Raw genomic sequence first — 24,484 nt, forward strand, 5'->3', positions numbered from 1 at the left:
TGGGTAGATGATCAATGGATGTTACAAAAAAGAATAATACATTTCAAAATGCTGGAATACCCACACACCGGCATTAACATTGCTCACCATTTAATGCAAGCAATAGACGAATACAACCTTCGAGATAAAATGATGTCTATGACTTTTGATAATGCAACCTCTATGACATACACAACTAATTTTATCAAACAAAACTTAACCGATGTACTATTAGACGGTGAAGCTCTTCATACTAGATGTGTTTGCCATGTACTTAACTTATGTGTACAGGATGAAGTTCGGGCAATTGGCCCATACTACAACAAAATCAGAGATGTTATTATGTCTATTAATAGCTCTAACATGAGATACCAAGAATGGAAGAGTTTTCTAAAACAACAAAAGATAAGGGTAATAAAAATTAGAACCGATTGCCCAACTAGGTGGAATTCCACCTATGACATGTTAACAAAGGCAATTGAGTACAAGGGCCCGTTAACATTATTTTACAACCAAAAATTTCCACAAAATGCTTTGTATGATGATGATTGGAATAACTGTTAAAGATATATGCAATTTTTACAGTTATTATATAACATGACGTATTGTTTTTCTACTGTTTACAATCCTTGTGCTCAAAACTTTCTTTCTAATGCATGCTTACTCACCCAACTTTTCGCTGATCATCGCCATCAAAGTGATTATGATCAGTATCTTCCAGCAATGGAAAAAAGTGGCGTAAATATTATAGAGAGATTCCTTTGATTTATATTTTTGCTTCCATATTAGATCCTAGGCAAAAGTATGAAAACACATTTATGTTAGTTGACATTTACTTTCAATGCATGTTTCTTGACGATGATGTAGAAAACTATAAGACTAATGTGAAGGATCGGTTTTTTGCTTTATATAGAGTCTATGAAGCCAAATATGGCACCGTTCCTCGCTCAGGGCCTTCCCAACCATCCAAAAACGTAAGTAAGAAGGCCAAACATTTATTTTCACAAGCTACTAACTTGATTTCAAGGTTTTCAGGTGATTTATCAATCAGGAGAACGCAAAGCGACGTCTCGGAGTTGCAGATGTACCTGAGTTACGACTTCACCAAAGGCATGGACGACGATGAGATAAACAGCCTCGACCTCCTTGCATGGTGGAAACAACAAAGCTCGAAGCATCCAACTTTGGCGGCAATGACACGAGACATTCTTGCTATTCAAGTTTCCTCCGTCGCCTCCTAACGAGCTTTCAGCGCATCCGGAAGGGTTTTAGACGATAGAAGAACAAGTCTAAAACCCGAAACACTAGAAATGTGCGTGTGTTTCAAAGATTGGTTGGATGCGGAAAATCGCTCACAAGACCGTTCTTACGACCACAACGACAACGAAGAAGGAACCTCCGCTTCCGGTTCGGGTTCGGCTAGTTCCCAATCTATGCAACTAGCCGATGACCTTGAAGGCGAAGGCGAAGACGAAGACGAAGACGAGCAAGAAGAAGGAGAAGAAGAATAGACAATTATTGTATATTGTACGATTTTAAAATTTTCAATTTTATCATTTTCCAATTTTTGTTTAATACCATCATTGTATGATTTTTATCATTGTTATCATTGTACAATTTTCTCAACTCAAGTAATAATAATATAAAGTACGCATTATTTACATCCAAAGTCCAATTTGCCTTTTTTCCCCGTTTTGTTACAATTTGTAAATTCATATTAAAAAAAAATAAAATTATACCAATTACTAATAAATCATAAACATTAAATTTTAAAGTAATAGTATAAAGTAAATATATAAATATAAATATTGAATATACAAATTATAAAACATAAATATTCAACTTATAATTATAAAATTCATAACTTAATAACTTATAAGTTATAAACTTATAAGTTACCTTATAAAACTTATAATTATAATTTTATAACTTATATACATTATAAACTTATTAATTTATAATGTTGTCATATAAAAAAAAAATTAAAAAAAAAATTAAAAAAAAAAAAATTAAAAAAAAAATTATTTGAAAACTGCACCAGCCCGCAGGCCGGCACGTGGCCGACACGGCACGAGCCCGCCAGGCACGAGGGCCGTGCCGTGCCGTGGGCTGGCCTGTGAAAATGGCCGGCACGGCACGGCACGAAATCCTGGGCCCGCCGACACGACCGGCACGGCACGAACCAGCCCGTGGCCCGTTAGGCACGGCCCGCGACGGCCCGGCCAGGTACGGTGCCCAGGATTACATACGTGAGTGAAAAAAAATCCGTGGGACGATGGGGTATGGCAATAAAATTGAAGTAAATAGAGGGAATAGAAAAGGACATCCGTTAATTGGAGTTTTGTGGAAACCAGAAAAAAAAACCAGTGTAAAATCCCCCACCTCCACACTGTCTCTCTCTCTCTCTCTATTTCTCACGCACACACTCAAAAACACACACTCGCTCAGTTTCTCTCTCTTACCCTCAAAAAAGGTGACTCCCAAAAAAGAGAGAGGAGAGAGAAAGAAGACGGGTGGGGTTCGAGACAGGGAAGCAGCGTTGAATTGGGGAGGTTGGTTTGGATGTGCTAAGCCGTTTCTTTTGCAATTCAAATCTAACTGTAGATTTCCCCATTTTTAATGGGTGACTGATTACCTGGGAATCGATCTCTCTCTCTCCTCAAGCCTCAGCAAAACTGATTTTAGCAGTGATGAGAATGGGTGTTAAATTAGGCAGACTTGCGTTGTTGTGGCTGTGTCTTTACATTTCTCTAGTTTCTGCAGCCAGATTGCATTCATCTTCTCGCCAGAAATTTCAGGTCCAGAAGCATCTCAACCGGTTGAATAAACCTCCTGTCAAAACCATTCAGGTTTTTTCTCTCTCTTTTTTTTTTTTTTTTACATTTTAGTGCTGTTAATTTTTTTCTTATATATTTAATCATTTTTTTTTGAGGGAAATAATTTAATCAGTTAATTTATTTATTTTTGTTGGGATAATCTACTCTCTTAAGTGGATTAATGTGTTAACCGTTTTTTTTTTTTTTTTTTTAATAACAAAACAAATGTTGGGAAAATACTCTTGTAGATGCAGCTGTTTGCTGCAAACAGCTATGGATTTTAAATTTTATTTATGGTGTCTTGTTTTATGAGGAATATTTTGAAATGCCGAAAATGAAACGCCTTTTCTGCTTGGTCCTTTTTTTTTTTTTTTTTTTTTTTCTCTTTCTAACCCTTTTCCACCCAAAGAAAATAATATTCGTTGAATTGTTAGGCTTTCAGGTCTAAAAAAAATTTCCTCAGTACAGTGATTTGGTTCTCATCTATTTTCACTGCCATAGTTGTAATATGGAATTATTGACGATTTAGTATAGTAAATGGTTGAGCATAATGTGTGAAAAATTGATGAAGGGTGCATGTGTTGCAATTTGCAGAGCCCAGATGGTGATATCATTGACTGTGTTCACATGAATCATCAGCCAGCCTTTGATCATCCTTTCCTCAAGAACCATACCATTCAGGTATGTTACATTTCTCCCCCTTTATTTATATACGGGGTCGTGATGTTCACTGTGCGGTTGTTTATCTTTTGGTTTGTGTTGTTCACTGTGCGGTTGTTGTTGGGTTTATTACAGATGAGGCCTAATTACCATCCTGAAGGGCTTTTTAGTGAGAGCAAGGTCAATATTAATTCTAGAACTGAACCGCGAAGCAATCCAATCACTCAGCTGTGGCACGCCAGTGGTAAATGTCCTGAGGGTACTATCCCCATTAGGAGAACCAAGGAGGATGATGTATTAAGGGCCAGTTCTGTTAAGAGATATGGAAGGAAGAAGTATCACCGCTTTGCCAAGCCCAGGTCTCCAGATCCCGACCTTGTCAACGAAAGCGGCCATCAGGTCTCTTCTTCCTTCCTTCCTTCCTTTTTAATTCTAGTACTGCTGCTATTCTTATATGTCTACATTGCACTCTTTTTTCTTAAATAAATACTAGTATATTCATTTTATTTCTTAATTCTTAATTTTCATTTGACTTGGTTAACAGCATGCTATTGCATATGTTGAAGGAGACAAGTATTACGGTGCAAAGGCAACCATAAACGTTTGGGAACCTAAAATTCAGCAGCCCAATGAGTTTAGCTTGTCTCAAATCTGGATTTTGGGAGGCTCCTTTGGTGAAGATCTTAATAGTATTGAAGCTGGTTGGCAGGTATCCATTATATGAATCACCTTTAATTAGATCCTCAACACTGTTTCTTTCAACCTTTTTCTTATGTTGTGTGAATGGTTGTGGAAATAGGTGAGCCCTGATCTTTACGGAGATAACAACACCAGGCTTTTCACATACTGGACGGTAAAACCTTTTTCTCACTAGTCACTCCCTCCCTGCTTGCAAGCTTCACCTTCACCTTCACCTTCACCTTCAATTCTTGTACCAGTACTAATTTGTTATTGTCTAATTGTGATTTGCTAGGGCATTGTATTACATATTGTATACTTCCCTAATCCATGCTAAGTGCTCCATATAAACTAACTTTTCTATTCTTAAAAAATTAAAATTATTCAGAGTGACGCATATCAGGCCACAGGTTGCTACAACCTCCTATGCTCAGGATTCATACAAATTAACAGCGAGATAGCAATGGGCGCAAGCATCTCACCTGTCTCTGGGTTCCGTAGTTCCCAATATGACATCAGTATCCTCGTCTGGAAGGTAAATTCCAAAATCTCCACTCAATCTCTTATTAGTTGTGATATGCTCATACTGTTTACTTACCTTTACATGGTAGCGATAATTTAGCATGGACTCATTACTATCTGAGTAGGAGTTTTTATTACTGTTTACTTATACCTTTACATGGTAGCAATAATTTAGCATGGACTCGTTACTGTCTGAGTAGTAGTTTTTATTATGAAATTCTAAGAAATCAATGGCTTTTGATGTCATAAAGGAGGCAGTTCCAATGGCTTTCCATTTTTCCAATTAAAGAGTTATTCCGTCTTTAATTATAGATGAAGGGAAAAAAGGGTGTTGGTGTCCTTAAGTATTATTTTAGGATTAATGGAAAAATTAATCATTTATACGTGTTACTATTAAATAATGAAGATATTAAGGAGAGCGAGAAAGGGACAAGGCTGTGGTCTGTGGATCAGATGCGAAGGAGTAAGAAATATAGTAGTGAGAATCTTTCATATTGATTTCCTAATGTTTATGGAGTAAATATTATTAAAAATGGCCTTCTGTTTTAAAATACAACTGGGGCCATTTATATAATTTTTTCCCTGTGTGGGACCCCCGCCACCACTCCTAATTGTCCTCTCTCATGTCAATCAAGAATGAGGACAATGAAAAGCTATTCATATTAGCCTTTTGAGTTTTGATCCAAAAATGAGGACAAAAGATGATCACATGCATTGTTAACTGTGAATAATGGGAGTTGTAAAACAATCCAAGTTCTCTTTTGACTTACTATATTTTTGCCTGTGGTGCCCTCTCAGTTTTGAAGGAAATGGTGGGACTAATGGGTGGGTGGTTGGGTGGGAGTGGGGTGGCCATGCTAAGAGGAACTACCACCATATATTGTCTTTGCTTTCCCTGTGTTATTGGTTAGGAGGACTAGCTCTCTACTTTATTTGATTTGATGTTGACCATGAAGGCATATGAAATTACCATTACCATAATACTCGTAGCGTTAGCTGTATTATTATATTATATTATATTGTGTATCAATTATGACGGAATTCGGCTTAATGGATATATGTTGGTTCTAGGATCCAAAGGAAGGGAATTGGTGGATGCAGTTTGGAAACGACTATGTACTGGGGTATTGGCCATCATTCTTGTTCTCGTACTTGGCGGATAGTGCTTCAATGATAGAATGGGGAGGGGAAGTCGTAAACTCCGAACCAGATGGGCAGCATACATCCACTCAAATGGGGAGCGGCCGTTTTCCAGAGGAAGGTTTTGGCAAAGCAAGTTACTTTAGAAACATACAGGTGGTTGATGAATCTAACAACCTCAAGGCTCCCAAAGATATTGGTACCTTCACCGAGCAGTCCAACTGTTATGATGTTCAAACCGGCAATAACGGTGATTGGGGTCATTACTTTTATTATGGAGGTCCTGGCAAAAATTCCAAATGCCCTTAGCGTCTAATAGAACATTACCAAAAATACTGCAGAGTAGAGTACAATATTATTAACCCTAAAATCAATTAATCCCCCCCCCCACCAAAAAAAAAAAAAAAAAAACATTGCGGAGGCAGAGGCACCCCAAAGGGATTGGCCCCCTTCTCTCATCATATTGTTATTCTGTAATATTCGATCGATCTTGGCGCTTGTACCGTAATCTCTTCTCTTTCTCTCTATCCCTTTTTTTTTTTCCGTCCCATTCCATCAATGTAGGGTGGTCAGTGGTGCATGTAGAGTTTGGTTTTTGGTTGTAGTTATTGAATATGACGTGATTGTGTAATTTATTTTTCATTGCAACTGGTATTGGTTTTGAAACTTCTCCTCCATGTAAGTGTAACGGGGAGGATGCAGCCTTTGTTTCTTTTCACTGAACTCTCAAGGAGCTGGTCTGTTTTCAATGCTAGTAGTTCATAGTATTTGTAATCAATTTGTAGTAAGTAGCAATCCATAGATTGGGTTTTTTAGATTCGCAGTCAATCCTCTTTTTAAGTGTTTGTTTCTTTGTTAATATATTCTTTTCAATTTACTTTTCCATTCTCTCTTTTGGAGCGACCTTTTTCTTTTGGGGTTTGGGAAAAATTGCTGCCCATTTGTCAATAAAGTTTGCTTTAGATTGTTGTTAAAATGGGGGTGGGTTTTTAAAAAAAAAAATATACAAAGTACTACTTTTTCACTTTCAAAAAAAAAAAAAGAAAAAATATACTACTACTACCCATTAATTTTGGGGTTTTTTTTTTAAATGCTTTTTTTAAAAAAATGCTTGTTATCCTTTATCAAATTCATCTTTATTTTTTTAATTCATATTCTTTTATTTTCAAAAAAAAAATTATTATATATAAGTGGTTATGAGTGACTAGTGAATAAGCAGACGAATGGTAATGGAGCGCATGTGAATGGATGACACCACTTTCCAGTCGGCAGTCGTCGCATTGGGCCTACCGTCCTTTACGTCTCTTTTTTGTTTGCGAAGAATCCAAACCTCCACCCCTTCCAATGTTTTGTTTGGTTCAACTCGGCCTTCGGTTTTTTTTTTTTTTTACCCATATTTTCTGTATAATTTCAAATAGGCTAGTAAAGGTCCGGTTTAATACACAAATTTTTACTGAAATAAATTTTTTGAAAAAAAAAAATTAACCGATTGGAACTTATTTTATAAATTCTCAACTCCCTTCTCCCACAATATATAAAAGTTAAGCGAATTTTGGGGTTTCTTCATCGGAGAAGCTAGTGTTGTTTGAGGCGGTTCTTAGTGACCTTCGTGCTGTTTTATTAAAGGATCTTAGGGGTGTTGCTTGGCCATGATGGACCTCTCTTCCAGTGAAGTGTAGCCTGCTGCCCTGCTGATAGTGTCTTGTTTTAGTTTTTTTTTTTTTTTTTTCGTTTGGTTTGTTTCTTTAGTTTGCTTCTGTTTGTGTGTGTCTTTCTCTTTTTTAGCCCCTCTCATTCACCAAAAAAAAAAAAAAAAAAAAATAATAATAATAATAATATATGAGATTTGTCCCACATTATGAAATGTTAGACTTTTTTCACTATTTATGCATTGACCATAATTTTTTACTAACATAATAAAAACATTTGAAATACTAGTTTTGTGCCCCGTGCGATACCCGGGTTGTTTATTGAATTGTAAGATAAATTTTTAAATTATATATCAAATTTAAAAATACATCATTGATACAAATTAGTTAGGAATTGGATGTGCTTTTATGACGATTTGCTATCTAATATGCATGTAATGACTAATAATAATGTTGGTGGAAATGTTCGATTTAATACACTAAAAAAAATAACAAAAAATAAATTAAATGAAATAAATGTTCAAAGCGTGTTGGGTTGATACGAACCTAAAACTTTGGGCAAGAGTTAAACATTTCTTGACTCATAACCTGAAGTGACCCAATTCGAGATGACTCGTGACCCGACACTAATTGATGGGTCTACATAGTAATAAACTTTATTAAATTGTAAAGTACTCATATTATTTTAGCCGATTAGTATACCTTATAAATGGATGTTTTACGCTTTGAATTATAATCTAACTTTAAACTAGCAATTTTATCCTAATACTCTATCCAAATAAAATTTTAAATTAAATTTTTTATCTTTTAAAGTCTATTTAAGTCTATCCTACGTGGCGCGACACTTGGCGAAAAGTTGGTACGCCAAGTGTCGTTGTCTTGTAACCTGGCAAAATATTTAGTTTTATATTAGTTATATGATGTTGTTAGATAGGTATTAATTTATTTTTATTTTTTTTGAAAAAGTCCTAAAGGACACTTTTAATGTAAAGTTTCATAGTACTTAATCATAATTTTAAAATAGTTTTTATTAATATTTAATTATACAAAAATAAAGTCAAACTAGTGCATTGACATTTGTACAATGTTGACTGTGTCATGTATTCTAGAACAATAAGGGTATTACGAAGTATATTTCTTCTTTATAATTATTGAATTTTACTCCCTCTGTTTTTTTTAATACTTGCTCCACTTTCCTTTTCAGATTGTTTTTAAATACTTGCTCCATTTCCTTATTCGGAAAACTTGTAAAATATTTACTCCCTCTGTCCCCAAAAGAACGACCCATTTAGGTTGATTACGCGGGTATTAAGAAAGTTAAATAAAAAGAAGTAAAGTATATTGAAAAGATAAATTTACATGTGGTTTGTAAAAAAAATAGAGAGAGAAAGTAATAGAATTACATGGAAAATCAAATTTTTATATGGGGAAGCTAATTTTGCACAAATATTGTTGCAAATTGGCGGGTGTTTTAATGCAAATGCGTCTTTCTTTTTGGGACTAAAATTAGGCCAAATGGGTCGTTTTTTCGGGGACGGAGGTAGTAATTAATTTCTCTCACTTAATGGATCCACCATTAACCATATTTTTTATTCGCTCTGTTTTATAATGTTTGTCCCATATACTATTTTGGACGTTTCAAGAACATCTACCCATATTGAATATGTCTCATTTTTAACTTAATTTTTTTTTTTAATTAATTGGTTGTGGATTGATGACATGACTCTAAGTAAGAGAATCTTTTCCTTGAAATGCAATTATGACTTATGCTTCCCCCAAAAAAATCAAAAAAACTTAAATAAGGTAAACTAATTATGAATTATTTTGTACTTTCATGTTAGATTCCAAATATTCTTCTTTTCTTATTTTTTTTGTGATTGATTCAATATGAGACTAAGGTCCCGTTCTCATCACCTTAATTTTGCTGAACTTAAATTATTTTTATTGAAATTAAATTAATTTTACTGAATTGAAATTATTTTTGCTGAACTGAAATTATTTTTACTGATTTTCTATTATAATTTTTCTTTAATAAAACTGAATTTTGCTAAACTGAACTTATTTTTACTGAACTGAAATTAATTTTACTGAACTGAACTTATTTTTACTGAAATGAAATTATTTTTACTTAATATTATTTTCTTAAGGTGAAGAAAACAGGGCCTAAGACCACTCTCACTCATGGTCAAAAAAATAAAATGCCATTCTCTCGCTACCCACTTTCTCACTCCTCTTTTCCACTTTTTTCCATGGGCGTTTTTTTTATACAAGTCCTCACACACTCATGGGCTAAAATAAACCCACAACAAAAGTAAAATTTTTAATAATAACGAATTAAGTAGAAAAATGTGATTTTTCAAAGTGCACAAAAATATAACAAAATGGGTGTCTACTTATAGATAAAAATAAATTATGAACATTGATCATTTTTATTTTTGTTTTTAAATACGTTAAATTGGTCAAAATAACTATTTTTAGATTTAATTAGTGGGCTACACAAGTTACTGTAGCATTACAAAAATGCCATGACCTTGGGCATTTCTGATTTTCCTCATGGGCATTTATTTTTTTGCCCATGAGTGGGATACATGTTTTTGGTTTTTTACCTTGAATTTCTCCTCATGGGCATATTTTTGACCATGAGTGAGAGTGCTCTAACATTATGAAACGAAGATAGTAATGTTTTGGTCTCTTTCTTCCAACTAATCCAATACTTTTACTTTTTACAATTTTTTATTCTTCTACCTACCCCACTACCTCTATGTTTTATTACAATATCTAATTTCTCCTAAAACTCCGTACTGGAAAAATGGAACAAATATTTAAAAATGGAGGAAGTATTTAACTTAAATTACTTTTACATATTACTTCCTTTTTTAAAGATGACTCACTAAATTCTAATGACCTATGAGGCTCTCACCCTATTTTAAAGTGTGTTATTATAGATAGATAGAGAGAAAAAGATAAAGAGAAGAGATTACAGTACATGCATAATACAAATGTGCCATGATGATTAGAAAATGAACCTCACAATAGTTGAGATCTCGTTACAATAACATATGAATAATTAATAAATAAATAAATAATAATAATAATAAAAAAAAAAGCGAATTGTTATGTGTGTAGAATAAATGGATGTACTATGGATGATTTATAAACACGTTTACGCTAGTTTTATAGTTGTTTTTTAGGTGTTTTTGTTGCTTTTAAAGTTCCAAATACTTGAGTTGTTCATTTTGTGTTCTATTACGCTTCGTTTGTGTTTTTTTAACATTTCAAATATATTTCATAACTATTTGTACGCTTTAAAAGTGATTTTGGAAGAATGAAACGGTAAAATGATGAAACGTCAATGAATTGAAGTCATTGGATGAAGGATATGTGTTTGTAGAATCTTATGTAGGGATATATTAGCATACACTTAAAATTAGCAAAGACAATTATCAAAAATGGAAAATAAATTAAGAATTGTAATTTAAAGCATACCTCAACAACTTTAGAATTTGGAGAACTATAAGTTAATGAACCCCTGGCCTGCAAATTTTTTTTAAAAAAAATTAAAATCAATTATACATAATTCGTATTAAAAACTAATTAGAATGAAGTGCAAAATAAAATATAAATTTAGTTGTTACTTTTCTTAATTATATAAAATGATAATTCATATTAAAAAATAAATGGATTGAAGTTAATGCCAATTATGTATATACGTACTTACGTAGTAGATAATTTTTTTTAACTTGATAATGGAGTGAAAGAGGGGGAAGGTGTTGGAAACATGAAAGAACTTAACACAGTTTGGGAGAAGGTGGCAGAGACTTCTCCAATATTGCTTAATACGTAGTACAATTAATTATGTAGATTTAAAATTAGCCATATGTCCATTTAATTGGCCAAATTCAAAGACGAAAGTTCCCATAAAAAATAAAAAAAAATTATTACGTCAATTATTGATTTAGGCGGGAATTTTTTCCATGATAAGGTAATATGTGTACAATTTGGAAAGAAGATGACGTCAGCAGATGCTACTTTAATATTAGTTATAAGACAAAAACTAATGAGCGCCCCCAGGGCGTTAGAGTGCAAATATTAGAATTAAAGTGCAAATATTAGAGTAAATTAACATTAATTACACTGAACGATGCGTGATTTTGTCATGAAATCCTAACTTAATACCATTTCAACCAATATAATTTATCTTTATCTAACGCCCCGGGGCGCTCGTTAGCAAGATCCTAGTTATAAATAGATTACAAAACAATCCAAAATGAAAAGTAATTGAACATTAGTGTATAATACATATAATAATATGTTAAGGGATCATTCATTGTCCCTTTTTTCCCAAAATTTCCAAAAAATACAAGTTTATCTTTGAGACATGCCATTTTTTTTTATCGTTATTGTAAATAAAACAACTTTTCATTAAAAGCTGGCCCATGGTTGATGATGGTCAGATAAACCAATTGATTTATGCCATGCGATAAATTTGGACCTCATCTTTTTGCTATTAGTTTTCAAAATTATGATGATTATAATGAGTTTGATTAATATTGTTTATATGGGTTCTTTATTAATTTTTGAGATAAATTTTTAATCTATATATCATATTTCAAAATTTATATCCAATACAAAATTATTTAGGTATATATATACGTGCTTTTGTGACGATTAAAACTCTGAAGCAGGCATGTAAATGACTAATTATAATTAGGGATGGCAATCTAGTCCGGATCCGAACCTACTCCTCCCCGATCAGAGGTAAAATATCCGCTCTGAGTCCGAGAAAAAAAAGTAATCCAAGTTAAACTCCATTAAAATAATCCGACTCCGAGTCAGAGGAGGGTCGGAGTCGGATCCTACAAAAAATCCGAGAAAAAAATCCGACTCTGACAAATGTCCGACTTTAACGGATTATCCGACTCCAATAAATAGTGGATTTTGTGTGGGTCATGGTGGAATTGGGTGTGGGTTGTAAAGGCCCAAATAGCCCAACATCTTAAAGTATATTGAATAATGAAAAAAAAAAACTCGGAATCGGGTCGGATCGGAGTTGGAGTCAGAGGTCGGATATTGATGTCGGAATCAGATGTTGGAGTCGGATTTAACCTCCGACTTCCTGTCGGGTCGGAGTCGGATTTAGCATAATCCGCTCCGAGTTCAACCCGTTGTCATGCCTAATTATAATATTGGTATTTTTTTAGAATTCTTTTTTTTGAATAAAATTATCATTCAATTATACATATGAAATAGTGTTAATTTTTCGGAAAAAAAAACTCTCAACTAACAATTTTATCCTAAAATTATATCCAAATTTCATTGAAAATAGAATTTTAAACTATTTTTTTTTATCCTATGAAGTCTATCTAAATATATCCAATGGGCACGACACCTGACATTTGACAAAAAATTGAAATGTCAAGTGTCGATGTCTTGTGGTCTTACTAAAAGTTTAGCTTTATATATTAGTCATATGATTTATTGTCACTGTTTGGTTAGAATAACAAATAATTTTCATTCACGCTTGTTGAATAAATAAAGTTTTTTATAATCACATGAAGGTTAGAGGCTTAGAGCAAGGAAAGTACATTCTTAGAGTAGTAGTGTAAAAATATGATGTATATTTGTATTGTACATAAAATTATTGTATTCCACGTCATCATTTTTTTTTGACAAAAAAAAATTCATTAATAAAAGATATTCAAACAACACTTATTAAATTCTAAAATTTCAAAAAAAAGTACTTAACACCATTGAACTAATTACATCACATCCGATCATTAATCATCTTAATAAAAACTTTTTTTTTAGGGGAAGCTAGCTAATGCATTAATTAAGGGACAAAATGTATTGCACATAAGGGTTAATCACCTCGGAGCAATGATTAACCCAAACTTGTTCTATACCCAATGACATTGGTTTGCAAGGTGATGGGATACATAATTTCCATCCCTTTTAACATGAGATTAAATTAAAGACTTAAACTCACAACTAATAGACAGATATCCTCCAAGACTCCGTCAAAATTAGACAAATATACTACTACTTTCAAAATCCTTGTGATGAGAGTTTGGCAATCAGACTCCAAAACTTCATTTGAAGCAATACAATATGTGATTTAACACTAAGGGCTCGTTTCACTCTTTTTTCCCTTAAAGTCTAATTGGTATAAGTCTAGTTAAGTTAAGAGTTTAAGACTAGTTAAATTTAGGAAAAACAAGTTTTAATAAGGGATATCCAAATACAAATCTGTAAAATAATACTAATGCCCCGTTCACTTCACTTGATCTCCAAAAATTTTGAAAACTTTTTTCTCAAGCAAATTAGCTTGTTGTATTTTTCTCAAGCAAACAAGTTTTAAGCTAATTTGCTTAGCCAAGTTAATTGTATTTTATGACTCCAATGGTCAAACTAGTAGCTAGAGATTTATAAAATTGCAAGCAAGTCTTTGGGTACAACCATTGGAGTTACTCTAAATTCCTAAGGGAATAGATAACTGACCTTCTTCCACATATACAAACATGAAGCTAGGTTAGTACATATATAAGTATAGTTAATTAGGTTTTTTTTTATTAGTTGATGTTTGACAATTTTAAGTATTATACAAATATTTACAATTATTTTGTAAATATTTGTACAATACTTATCAGTTGTTTAAGATGACCAAAAAGTGTGAGAAATTTTGTATAATACTATACTTATCAGTTGTTAGTATCAGTTGTTCAGTAAATATTTTTGTATTTGTATTAGTTGTTCAGTAAATATTTTTGTAATTGTATCAGTATAGTTAATTGTTCAGTAATTACTTCCACATCCTTCCTTTTTGTTTTTAATCACTTTGACTCTTCGTTACATTATTAATTAAGTTGATTTTCATTAAGTGTATCCCTATCACTCTCAAAAGTATAACAAGTAGATTAGAAAAAAGGTATTCCCTCCATTTGTAATGATAAAATCTATAGTGTGGGTAAAGAGAAAATGTTATCTACTAGAAAAGTACAAAGTACTATAAAGTATAGTTAGTGGAGTTATATTTAATTGTTAGTTGGGGAAAGAAATAGTGAAAAAAGTAGTGTAAGCGAGGGTTGGTTGGAGAGAGAATTAATAAAATAGTATTGGTACTTACCAAAGAAAATAAATTATTGCAGTTATTATAAAATGAATGTAATAGAAAGTGTTACGATTAATACAAAATAGAGGGAGTACAAATTTAGACGATTGTAATAAATTCCCACATAACTATTTTTTTCTTTTTTTGTAAAGCACAATATATCGTTATAAGAGAGAGCATGTATAATGTCAAAATCTTAATGTTGCAAGTAAAGCAGAGTGGAGGAATAGGTTTGTACTACGGAGAAACTAAATATCTCTGTATTATGATATAAAAGGGCATGTTCACATTTACTTAATTTTAGTTCAGTTCAGCTCTAATCAGTTTAGTTCAGTTCAGTTCAGTTTAGCTCCAATAAGTTCAGTTCAACTCTTAATTTTCCTCTCTCATAAAATATGCATTTCAGTTCAATTCAGTTCAGTTCAGTCCAGTTCAGTTCAGTTCCAATCAGTTCAGTTCAGCTCCAATCAGTTCAGTTCAGTTCAGATCCAATCAGTTCAGTTCAGTTCAGTAAATGTGAACAGACCATAGAAGTTAGCGCTATACACGTTTTGTTAATTTTACTTTTTAAAAAAAAAATAACTTTCACTATTGGTGTTTTTGTAAGTGTTACACTTTAAGCAACACATAATTTTAGGCAATTTAATTGACATAAATAAAATAAGAGGACATGAAGTAGTTAAAGTACTAAAAAATTCTAAAAGAAAGACATTAGAGATAAGAATTTACTGTTTAATACTCCTGTAATATAATGTATGTGAGAGAAGAGAAATAATAATATATTAAAAAAAAAAACTAAAATCTGCCAATTGCAACCATTTAAAGTTAGTATTTTGCAAATTGCAACCTAAAAGTTTTTATCGATTGTAAAGTGCAGTCCGATTTAACTTTTTTTATCGGTTTACGTGTTGAAAAATATTCGATTAAGGTTTTAGGGGAGATTTTAGTCCTTAAGATTCCGAATTGAGCACATAATCAACAATAAAAAAAATAACACAAGTGCCTCGTTTTGCGTCACAAAAATGTATGATTTGTGGACAACTATTTTTATTATGTTAAAATATATATATAAATTATAAGAAAAAATATGTTAAAATACATATATTCATTGAATGCATTTAGAATATACTTTGTATATAGCTGCCAGTTGAAGATTACATATTATAAGATATATAAATTATTATTTATGAAAATTTGGAAAAAAAAAAAGAATGTAAAAGTGGCGGGATTTTTTTTTTTTAATTAGAGCATAACAAGTGTCATGTCAGATTCGCTTTTAGTAGTATTACTTGATTATCCCCGTGCGATGCACGATAATAACAATAGATTTGATTGCAATATCAATGGATTAAGTATGGACCAAAATGAAAGATTTTAAATATATATTTAAATATTTTCGTATAAAAAAATACATATTTAAAGGTCATAGTATACACAAATCATAAGCTTATACACAAAAAAAACAACAATTATTGTAAAGTAATAAATCTAATCCAATATAGTGTCGACTTAAATCGTGAAAATATCCATGTAAAGATGTAATCTTTCATTGGAGACTCCTTAGAAGCTTAAATGTGATGCAAACTTTAATCCTCCAAGATTTTAAGATTTTTACACACAACCGACAACTAATGTAATATATAAAACTTTTATAAAAAAAATGTAATAAACAAATTCCAATTTGAGGAACCAAACCTATCAATTATTCCGAAAAAAAAAAATACTTATCTTCGTTACAAAGTAAATCATCAGAGAGTGAGGAATAAATCAAGTGGTTAAAGTTTTCCTCCCGATTCTAGGAGGACATAGGGTCGATTCTCCCCCCTGCTCTCGTGGCTCTTTGAACACCCAAAAAAAAAAGAAAGTTAAATCATCATATAAAATGTTAATTGTATTATAATATTTCGTATTATTTTCCCCCAAAAAATTGATGATATATTGATATGGCTACAAATAAAAATGATTATATGTTTTATTAGTAAAAAAACCCTCAAAATCAACTCGTATAACAACTCGTTATGTTGTTTATACGAGTTGATTTTGAGGGTTCTATAATAGATAGAGTTCTAACAATATATTAGAGCTTTAAAAACATCATATACACAATACACCGATGGTTAGTTGGTTACCCTCCCCTAGTCCTCCACCTCAAATTTCATTTATTTGCCACTTTTTTTCCATCTCAAGATGTCTAAAATGATTTCATTCACTATTTTTTTTTCCTTATAAAACAAAACAGTTATAGTATAAAAATTAGGCAATGTAAATAACTACTTTCTAAAATTTCAATAAACCAAGTTGAGAAATAGTTGTGAATCTCGACATAAAATGTTGATTCATAAAAAAAATAGATAAATTAAAATAAGCAAAGAAGAATAAAATATAAAGGAAAGGGAAAGTTACCAATTTCAAGGTCAGGCCAAGGTTCATCTCCTCTATAATCTACAATTATCATTATCACCTACAAAATACAATTTATTTACTTGTAACTAATACAAAACATTTTGATTGCCTTCATGTATCCACCGTACCTTCAACAACAATCATCGTCGTTAAAGTTGTCCCATCACTGTGATAGTTTTACCCATAAAAAATGGCAAACGAACCTATAAATAAATGAACAACCTACAAAATGTGTAATATATTTTGTACTCAGTAAAACAAAATCATCAAAAGATTTAAAACTAATAAGAATGAATTTATAGAAAAAAAAAATGTTTCCATTTTTTCGCAATGAGAAGATGGAAGAGAAAGGGGTAAGCCATAAGATGCTGAACAAAATAGATTGATTTAATGGAGAGAGGAGAAGAGCCGTGGAAATCATGGATTAAATAGCAGACCGTATTTGATGATGAGATTATTATTTTTATAAGTATGTTGCTTAGGAACGCTCTTGGGGCATTGGATAAGCATTTAAAATATTACATAAAGTGGCATTAATTTGGGAAAGCATGACAAAATCATGCGTCAATCAGTGTAATTAATATAAAATTTTAATTAAATCCTTCTATTTTTAGCTAGCTTATCGAACGCCCCTTCGTTAGCTTTTGCCTTTATATAATAGAGAGAGTAAATTATGCTTCGTTTGTTACGGAGTACTGTAGTTTTGATATTGAAGAAGGTGTTGGCTTAGGTTGCACAATATGGAGTTATTGTTACTAAATCCAGAATAGTCTACCTCATCCTCATTCAATCAACTATAAGATCAGAGATGAAAAAAAAAAATAATGTCAGCGATCAATTTAGGCTGGAAAATATTGCACCACAGTCCGACATGTGTACGGTTTAAGAAAAATATGATGTTAGCGGTTGCTACTATAGTTTATATATATAGATAGATAGATGTTACCAATTTTTTTTTAAAATTTTTTTTTTTTTTTGACTGATGTTACCAATAATAAATTTGAAAGAATGTACAATTAGTCCATAATTGAATTTGGGTTATTTCCTCAAAAAAAAAAAAAAAAATTTGGGTTAAAAGGTTTTTTCCAAAAAAAAAAAAAAAAAAAAAAAAAAAGGTTTACAAGTTATAAGAAAAGGAATGTGTTCCTGAAACAGAGCAAAATCAACCCAAAAAAAAAAAAAAAAAAAAGAATAGAGTAGTGGTAGTAGATGGGAGTAAAAGAGTTGAAAAGATCTACGACTACAAATTTGGATTAATCTCCCACAGTCCCCGGTTTCTGAAAACCCGGTTTTATATATATTTTTTTTATTTTAAAAAAAACCAAATACTACCTATTTTCCAGTTTCCACAACAACACTGTAGTCTCTGTAGAAGAAGCAGTAGGGTTTTAATCTGGGTAGCCCCAAATTTACCCAAAATCCGAAGGAGAACTCAAGTATTCAACTACTCTCTCATACGTAAATTATTATTATTGTTATTCCTTGTTCATCTTGAATATTTAATTTCCCCAAATTGTGTGATGCTGAAACCCTAGGTCTAGGCCTGTAAATTCCAAACAGGTGGAGTGGTGGAGGTGGAGGTGGAGGTGGCGGAAGCGGAGTCAGAGGCGGAGTCAGAGGCAGAGCATGAAGTAGTCGGTGAAGAAGAGGAGGTTGGTGAAGAGCTGAGCCGAAGCCATGGAAGGCGAGCAGCATGACATTGTGTTGGCTTGTGTTGTATCGGTTGCCCTTTTTGCTTTTCTCGGTTCTTCATCTTTCTCCATTCTCTGGGCTGTCAATTGGCGCCCTTGGCGTCTCTACAGGTATTCAATTTCATACTTTTACATCATCTCATTACCCTAAGCCCTAACCTCATTCCTGCTTCTCTTCCATGCAGTTGGATCTTTGCCAGAAAATGGCCAGATCTCTTCAAGGGGCCTCGACTTGGTATTATATGCGGTGCACTCACTCTCTTTGCTTGGTTCGTTGTTGTTTCTCCTCTTTTGCTACTTGTTGCTTGGGGATCCTGGCTTATTCTTATTTCCGGCCGAGATATCATTGGCCTTGCTGTCATAATGGCTGGAACTGCTTTGCTTTTGGCTTTTTACTCCATTATGCTTTGGTGGAGAACTCGTTGGCAGAGCTCAAGTAATTTTCTTTCTTTTCCCTTCATGTCTTCTAAACTACACTTTCCATGCATGTCTTCAATTATTATTGTCAAATTTAACAATTACCTTTTCGATGTCACTTTACCTTACATGCTTAATCCAACCTCCGATATATTTCCTACTAAGCGCGCTACTTGACAAACATTGGCCTCATCATCCCCTTTGACTAAAATCATAAAGAGAAATTCTCATACAAGTAGGGAGGTGAAGTGGGGCAAAACAAAAAGATCAAATGGTGCCATCCTAAGCCCAATACTGTACCAAACTCTCTTAGGAGGTGGTTGAACTCTATATCATTGCTGCCTACATCTAATGAATACTTTAACTTATACAACCTGTTTCCTGCAGGAATTCATGTTAAATGATAATTAAACTTAGGTGCATCCAAGGTTTACTTTAGGGAACAAGTAGTGATTCATCAAGATTATAATGTGTTTGTGACTTCAATGAAGTGGTTCTACCGTTCTAGTTTGCGGAGTTTTGAAGCTATTTACTTTGACAGTTTTGATTTGTATGTCAAATGAATAAACCATTTGATCAAGCTTTGAGGGGTCTTTTTTGTTTTGTTTTTTGAGAAGGGTTGTTCTTGTTGATGCCAAGTTTTTCACATAGATGATCACTTGCTCTTTCTTGTTTTGTAGATAAAGTCGTACACAATTTTATGATTGCCTTTTGCCTTATCCTTCTCTAATGTTCTTATATGCCTTAAATTCATCCTCACCTGCAAAGGATGACAAGTGCAAAGTTCTTATGTCTATGAACAACAAATATGCCCTTTAAAATGTTTTAAGTTTTTTGTATGGAAAGTGGTAGATTACTAGATTGTAAGGCTGAGTGAATAAGAACAAAGTGCCGAGTTAGGAAATGTGTGTGTGCGCGCGCGTGCGCATGTGTATGTGTATGTGTATGTGTATGTGTGTGTGCATGTGTGTGTAAGTTAATCTTGAGTAAATCTGCGAAAACACACAAGGTTTGGAAAAGGGTTAGAGGTGATTACATGTATAGCTGGAGTAGGAAATTTCTGAGTATACTTTTAATAGACTGAAATGCATTTGTTTCATGAAAGGGCTGAATATATTGCTTGGAGGTAATTACATGTATAGCTGGAGGAGGAAATTGCTGTACATACCTTTAATAGACTGAAAACACATTTGTTTCATGAAGGGGCTTAACATATTGATTTCTTCTTATTAAAAGACAAGAACTGCTCCATAGCAAAAATGGTGCAGTTTTCTACAGAAGAAGCTAGGTGATGTTGAAGCTGTCAAGCTGATGAGTTGTGAGCAAAAAAGTTTGCGTTTTATCTTAATATTTTTTTTTGGGTTTCTTCCAGTGAACTGGTGTGGGTTTTGCTTTTATATCTGCATGTTTATTTACTCACTCTTTTTTCATGTTGTGAGCTAATAATATTCTACTTTGACCGACACTGTTTCAATTGGATTTGTGCTAACAGGGGCTGTCGCCTTCCTTCTTCTTTTTGCGGTGGCATTGCTTTGTGCCTATGAACTCTGTGCTGTGTATTTTACAGCTGGTTCTAGAGCATCAGAGCGATATTCTCCTTCTGGATTCTTTTTTGGTGTATCTGCTATTGCCTTAGCAATCAATATGCTCTTTATCTGCCGAATGCTATTTAATGGTAATGTCTGCAACCATGTCTGACACCGCCTTTGTATCGTTAATTAATTATTGATTTAAAGTTGCTGAGATTTCTAATTTATATCCACTTCTCTATCTGTACAAATTGCAGGTAATGGTTTAGATGTGGATGAAATATGTTAGGAAGAGCATATAAATATGCTTATTCTGATTGTGTTGAGGTGGGACCTGTGACTTGCTTGCCAGAACCACCTGATCCAAATGAATTATATCCCCGTCAATCTAGTAGGCAAGCTCCCATGCTTTCTATTTGTTGTGGATGTATTTTTGCAACCTGGGGTCTGGATTGTGTTTCTGATCTACCTTTGTATATTTTTATCTGATGCCCTCACCCTCTCTCCATTTCCACATGCGTAAAAAGTGAGGGCTTCATCTCAACAGTGCCTTTTTTTTATTTTTTATTATTTTTTTTTATTTTTATTTTTTATACCTAGGTATGCTGCATTGGATGAAAGGATTGGATTAAGTAATGAGATAATTAGGAAGAAAGTAGGGTTACATCTATTGGTAACAAGATGAGGGAGAATTGTTTAAGATGGTTTGGCAATGAAAGATGAAGATCAAGTGGGGCTCCCCCTCTCTGGTAAGAAAGTTAGAAGAGTGGCAAAGTGATTGGATCTTGAGGGGTAGGGGAAGAACTCAAAAACTTGGAGGAGGATGATTGATAGTAATATGAGCCTTTTTGGGGATTGAAGAAAATATGGCGTTAGATAGGGCGAAATAGATAGAAATCATCTACAGCGAGGACTTGTCATGATTTTAAATTGATAGGATTTTTTCCCTTCTCCTAAATACTGTGTTTTGCAAACTCTATTTGTTTTCTTGTGTTAAAGTTTTCACAATTTTTTTTTTTCTTTTTTTTACTCGCTTATTTTCCTTTCTATTAATATCCCCTTAGCGATCTTTTATATAAGCTTTCTCCAATTTTATTTTTTTTTCTTATCCTGTTTTTGGGTTTTTCACTATGCACTACCCTTTTGGCTGACTATGTTCTTTCTCATTCTTTGTTCACTTTCATTTTATCACTTATCTTTCGAGGGAGCCCAGGTTAATCTCCGATATTAACATCCCAATTTTTATTTTTATTTTTTTAGAAAGAAAAAAGATTGTAGAGTTATGTTAATTGAAATATCTCAGAGTTAAACTTGGATTTTCTCCTTATCTTTCTCACCTCCTTTTCTATTTTTTTTTTACCCCGGACGGTTCCTTGTGATGATTCATGTGGCCCCAAATCACTACAGGACTAATTATACCTTGATTGTTTGGAATTTGATTCATTGTTTAATGATACTATTTATTTTCATTTTGCTTATGTTTGGGTCCTTGTAAATGCGACATGCTTTAGCGTTTCTTGCTCATGCTTGGGATCCACTTTATATCTTTATGGTTTTTACATATGCAGGGTTTCACACTTGGGGACCCTCTATTTTTGGATCACTATCTGTGCTTCTTGTGTACTCAGTCATGTATGGCTTGACAGCAAAGGAGGCACGTTGGTTGGGAGCCATTACTTCAGCTGCAATAATTGTCCTTGGTGTGTTTGTAAATTTTTTTCCAACATTAGGTCTTTATATAGTGCCTTATCTTTGAATGTATCTAATATAGCAATATAATATGTTTACTACAATTTTTGGGGCAGATTGGAATATGGGAGCATGCTTGTTTGGCTTCCGGCTTCTGAAAAGTCCTATTGCTGCATTGTTTATCGCTGGCGCATCTCGTGTCTTTCTTATATGCTTCGGCGTACACTATTGGTTCGCCTCTGTTTGAATTTTTCATGATCTTGCTCTGAATAATTGTGTTTATCTTCTATCACAAATTTGATTTTTTTTTTGTTTTTTGTTTTTGTTTTCAGGTATTTGGGACATTGTATAAGTTATTTAGTTATGGCATCTGTGCTATTAGGAGCTGCTGTCTGTCGTCATCTATTGGTTACAAATCCGTCAGCTGAAAGAAGAGATGCCTTACAGAGCACAGTTATTCGTCTCAGGGAAGGATTTCGACGAAAAGAGCATAATACTTCATCAAGTTCTTCTGAAGGATGTGGTTCAAGTATGAAGCGCAGTAGCAGTGCTGAAGCTGGTAATCTTGGACATGGGGTTGAAGCTATAAACAGAAATGGCGGAGGCGGAAATTGCACTGGTGAAGCCGTTGGTTGGAATAATGCTACTTTTCTCCGAACCACAAGCTCTCATGAGGGCATAAACAGTGAAAGGAGTGTGGATAGTGGAAGGCCTAGTTTAGTTTTACGAAGTAGTTCCTGTCGCTCTGTTGTTCAAGATCCCGATGTTGGCCCATCCTTTGTTGAAAAGAGCTGTGATCACAACTCTATGGTGGGCTATTCCAGCGGTGGCCTTGAAAGTCAAGGCTATGATTCAAGTACGTCAGCCTCAGTGAATTACCTTCCAGATCTTAATTTAGCTCTTGTACATCAGGAAAAACTCAATGATCCAAGGATTGCAGCCATGCTTAAGAAGAGGTCAAAACAGGGTGATCGTGAATTGACTAACTTATTGCAGAATAAAGGTTTGGATCCAAATTTTGCAATGATGTTGAAGGAGAAAGGTTTGGATCCAAAAATCCTGGCATTGTTGCAAAGAAGTAGTTTGGATGCTGATAGAGATCAGTGTGATAACACCGACATTACTATCATTGACTCCAATAGTGTTGACAATGCTTTACCCAACCAAATTTCTCTGTCTGAGGAACTGCGGCTTCGGGGTTTAGAAAAATGGTTGCAACTATTAAGATTGCTTTGGCACTATGCAGCTGGTACTCCCGAGAGGGCATTAGCTCTTTTTAGTCTCGTCTTCATACTAGAAACAGTGTGTGTTGCCATTTCTCGTCCTAGAGTGATTAAAGTTGTAAATGCTATTCATCAACAGGTTGGGCGCAATTTCTCTTTTTATTATTGTTCTTGCTCGCAAATGTTTTTTTTTTTTTTTTCCTTCCCTTTTTCCATTCTGCTGAAATTCAAGGTTTGAATCCTGCAGTTTGAGTTTGGAATCTGTGTGGTTCTTCTGTCCCCTGTGATTTGCTTGATTATGGCTTACCTGCGGTCTTTACAAGCAGAAGATACATCAATGTCATCTAAACCTCGAAAGGTACACCAACTTTCTTCCTGTTTTTCAATACTAATCCAAGTACTTTCAAATATATTGTGTGATTGTAGGACTTGAATTTTCTAGATATAAGGTGTCAAGCCTGTGCCAAATTGCCAATTACTTTCAGTCAAGTCTTAAGTTTGTCAGTCTGCCACAATAAAATTTCTTAACGAGTTATGGGGCTGTACGTTTTGCTACCCTAAAGTGCCCTTTTGGGATGACCTTCATTTTCCCCCCATTTATAAGGTATTTCATTTTTTCCCCATATATAAGTTATTCCACATCTTGTTGGAAACTATTCTCAATCATTTGTTCTCTTCCTCTATTAAATAATCCTTAGAAACTCATCTTGTACCTCATGAGAGTCAATGTTATGTATGATCATATTCTGGACTCTTCTGAATGCGTTATGCTGCTGTGACTTCTCGTAATCGGGAGTTTACTGGCTGGATCAACTCGATTTTTCATACATGCTTTAAATATCACACCTTTATAAGATGGTAATAATCATTCATATTTGAAGTTCAAAGTACTAAAAAAACCTACCTAAATGCTGTGATGCTCGGACTTGGCCCACCACCATGATGTACCGGTTCTGAACTACATGACCCGGGTGCGGACA

At 33.5% G+C, this 24,484-nt stretch overlaps 1 protein-coding gene and 1 pseudogene across 1 annotated transcript; both read left to right on the top strand.

Annotated features, from left to right (window-relative positions):
- The first annotated feature begins 2,326 nt into the window (after positions 1–2,326).
- LOC110696263 lies at positions 2,327–6,623 on the top strand. Its single transcript, XM_021873546.1, has 7 exons — positions 2,327–2,828; positions 3,390–3,476; positions 3,591–3,854; positions 4,000–4,164; positions 4,255–4,308; positions 4,522–4,668; positions 5,727–6,623. Exons 1-7 carry the CDS (start codon positions 2,670–2,672, stop codon positions 6,102–6,104), a joined length of 1,254 nt encoding a protein of 417 aa, XP_021729238.1. The 5' UTR covers positions 2,327–2,669; the 3' UTR covers positions 6,105–6,623.
- An 11,491-nt stretch (positions 6,624–18,114) lies between these two features.
- On the top strand, positions 18,115–24,091 carry LOC110696264 (annotated as a pseudogene).
- Positions 24,092–24,484: the final 393 nt, after the last annotated feature.

The sequence above is a fragment of the Chenopodium quinoa genome, unplaced genomic scaffold, assembly GCF_001683475.1.
Source record: "Chenopodium quinoa cultivar QQ74 unplaced genomic scaffold, ASM168347v1, whole genome shotgun sequence".
NCBI classification, from domain to species: domain Eukaryota; kingdom Viridiplantae; phylum Streptophyta; class Magnoliopsida; order Caryophyllales; family Amaranthaceae; genus Chenopodium; species Chenopodium quinoa.

Coding starts and splice junctions, on each gene's coding strand:
- LOC110696263 (XM_021873546.1), top strand. CDS start 2,670: ATGAGAATGGGTGTTAAATTAGGCAGACTTGCGTTGTTGTGGCTGTGT. Junction 4,165..4,254: donor GTATTGAAGCTGGTTGGCAG/GTATCCATTATA, acceptor TTGTGGAAATAG/GTGAGCCCTGATCTTTACGG. Junction 4,669..5,726: donor TCAGTATCCTCGTCTGGAAG/GTAAATTCCAAA, acceptor TGTTGGTTCTAG/GATCCAAAGGAAGGGAATTG.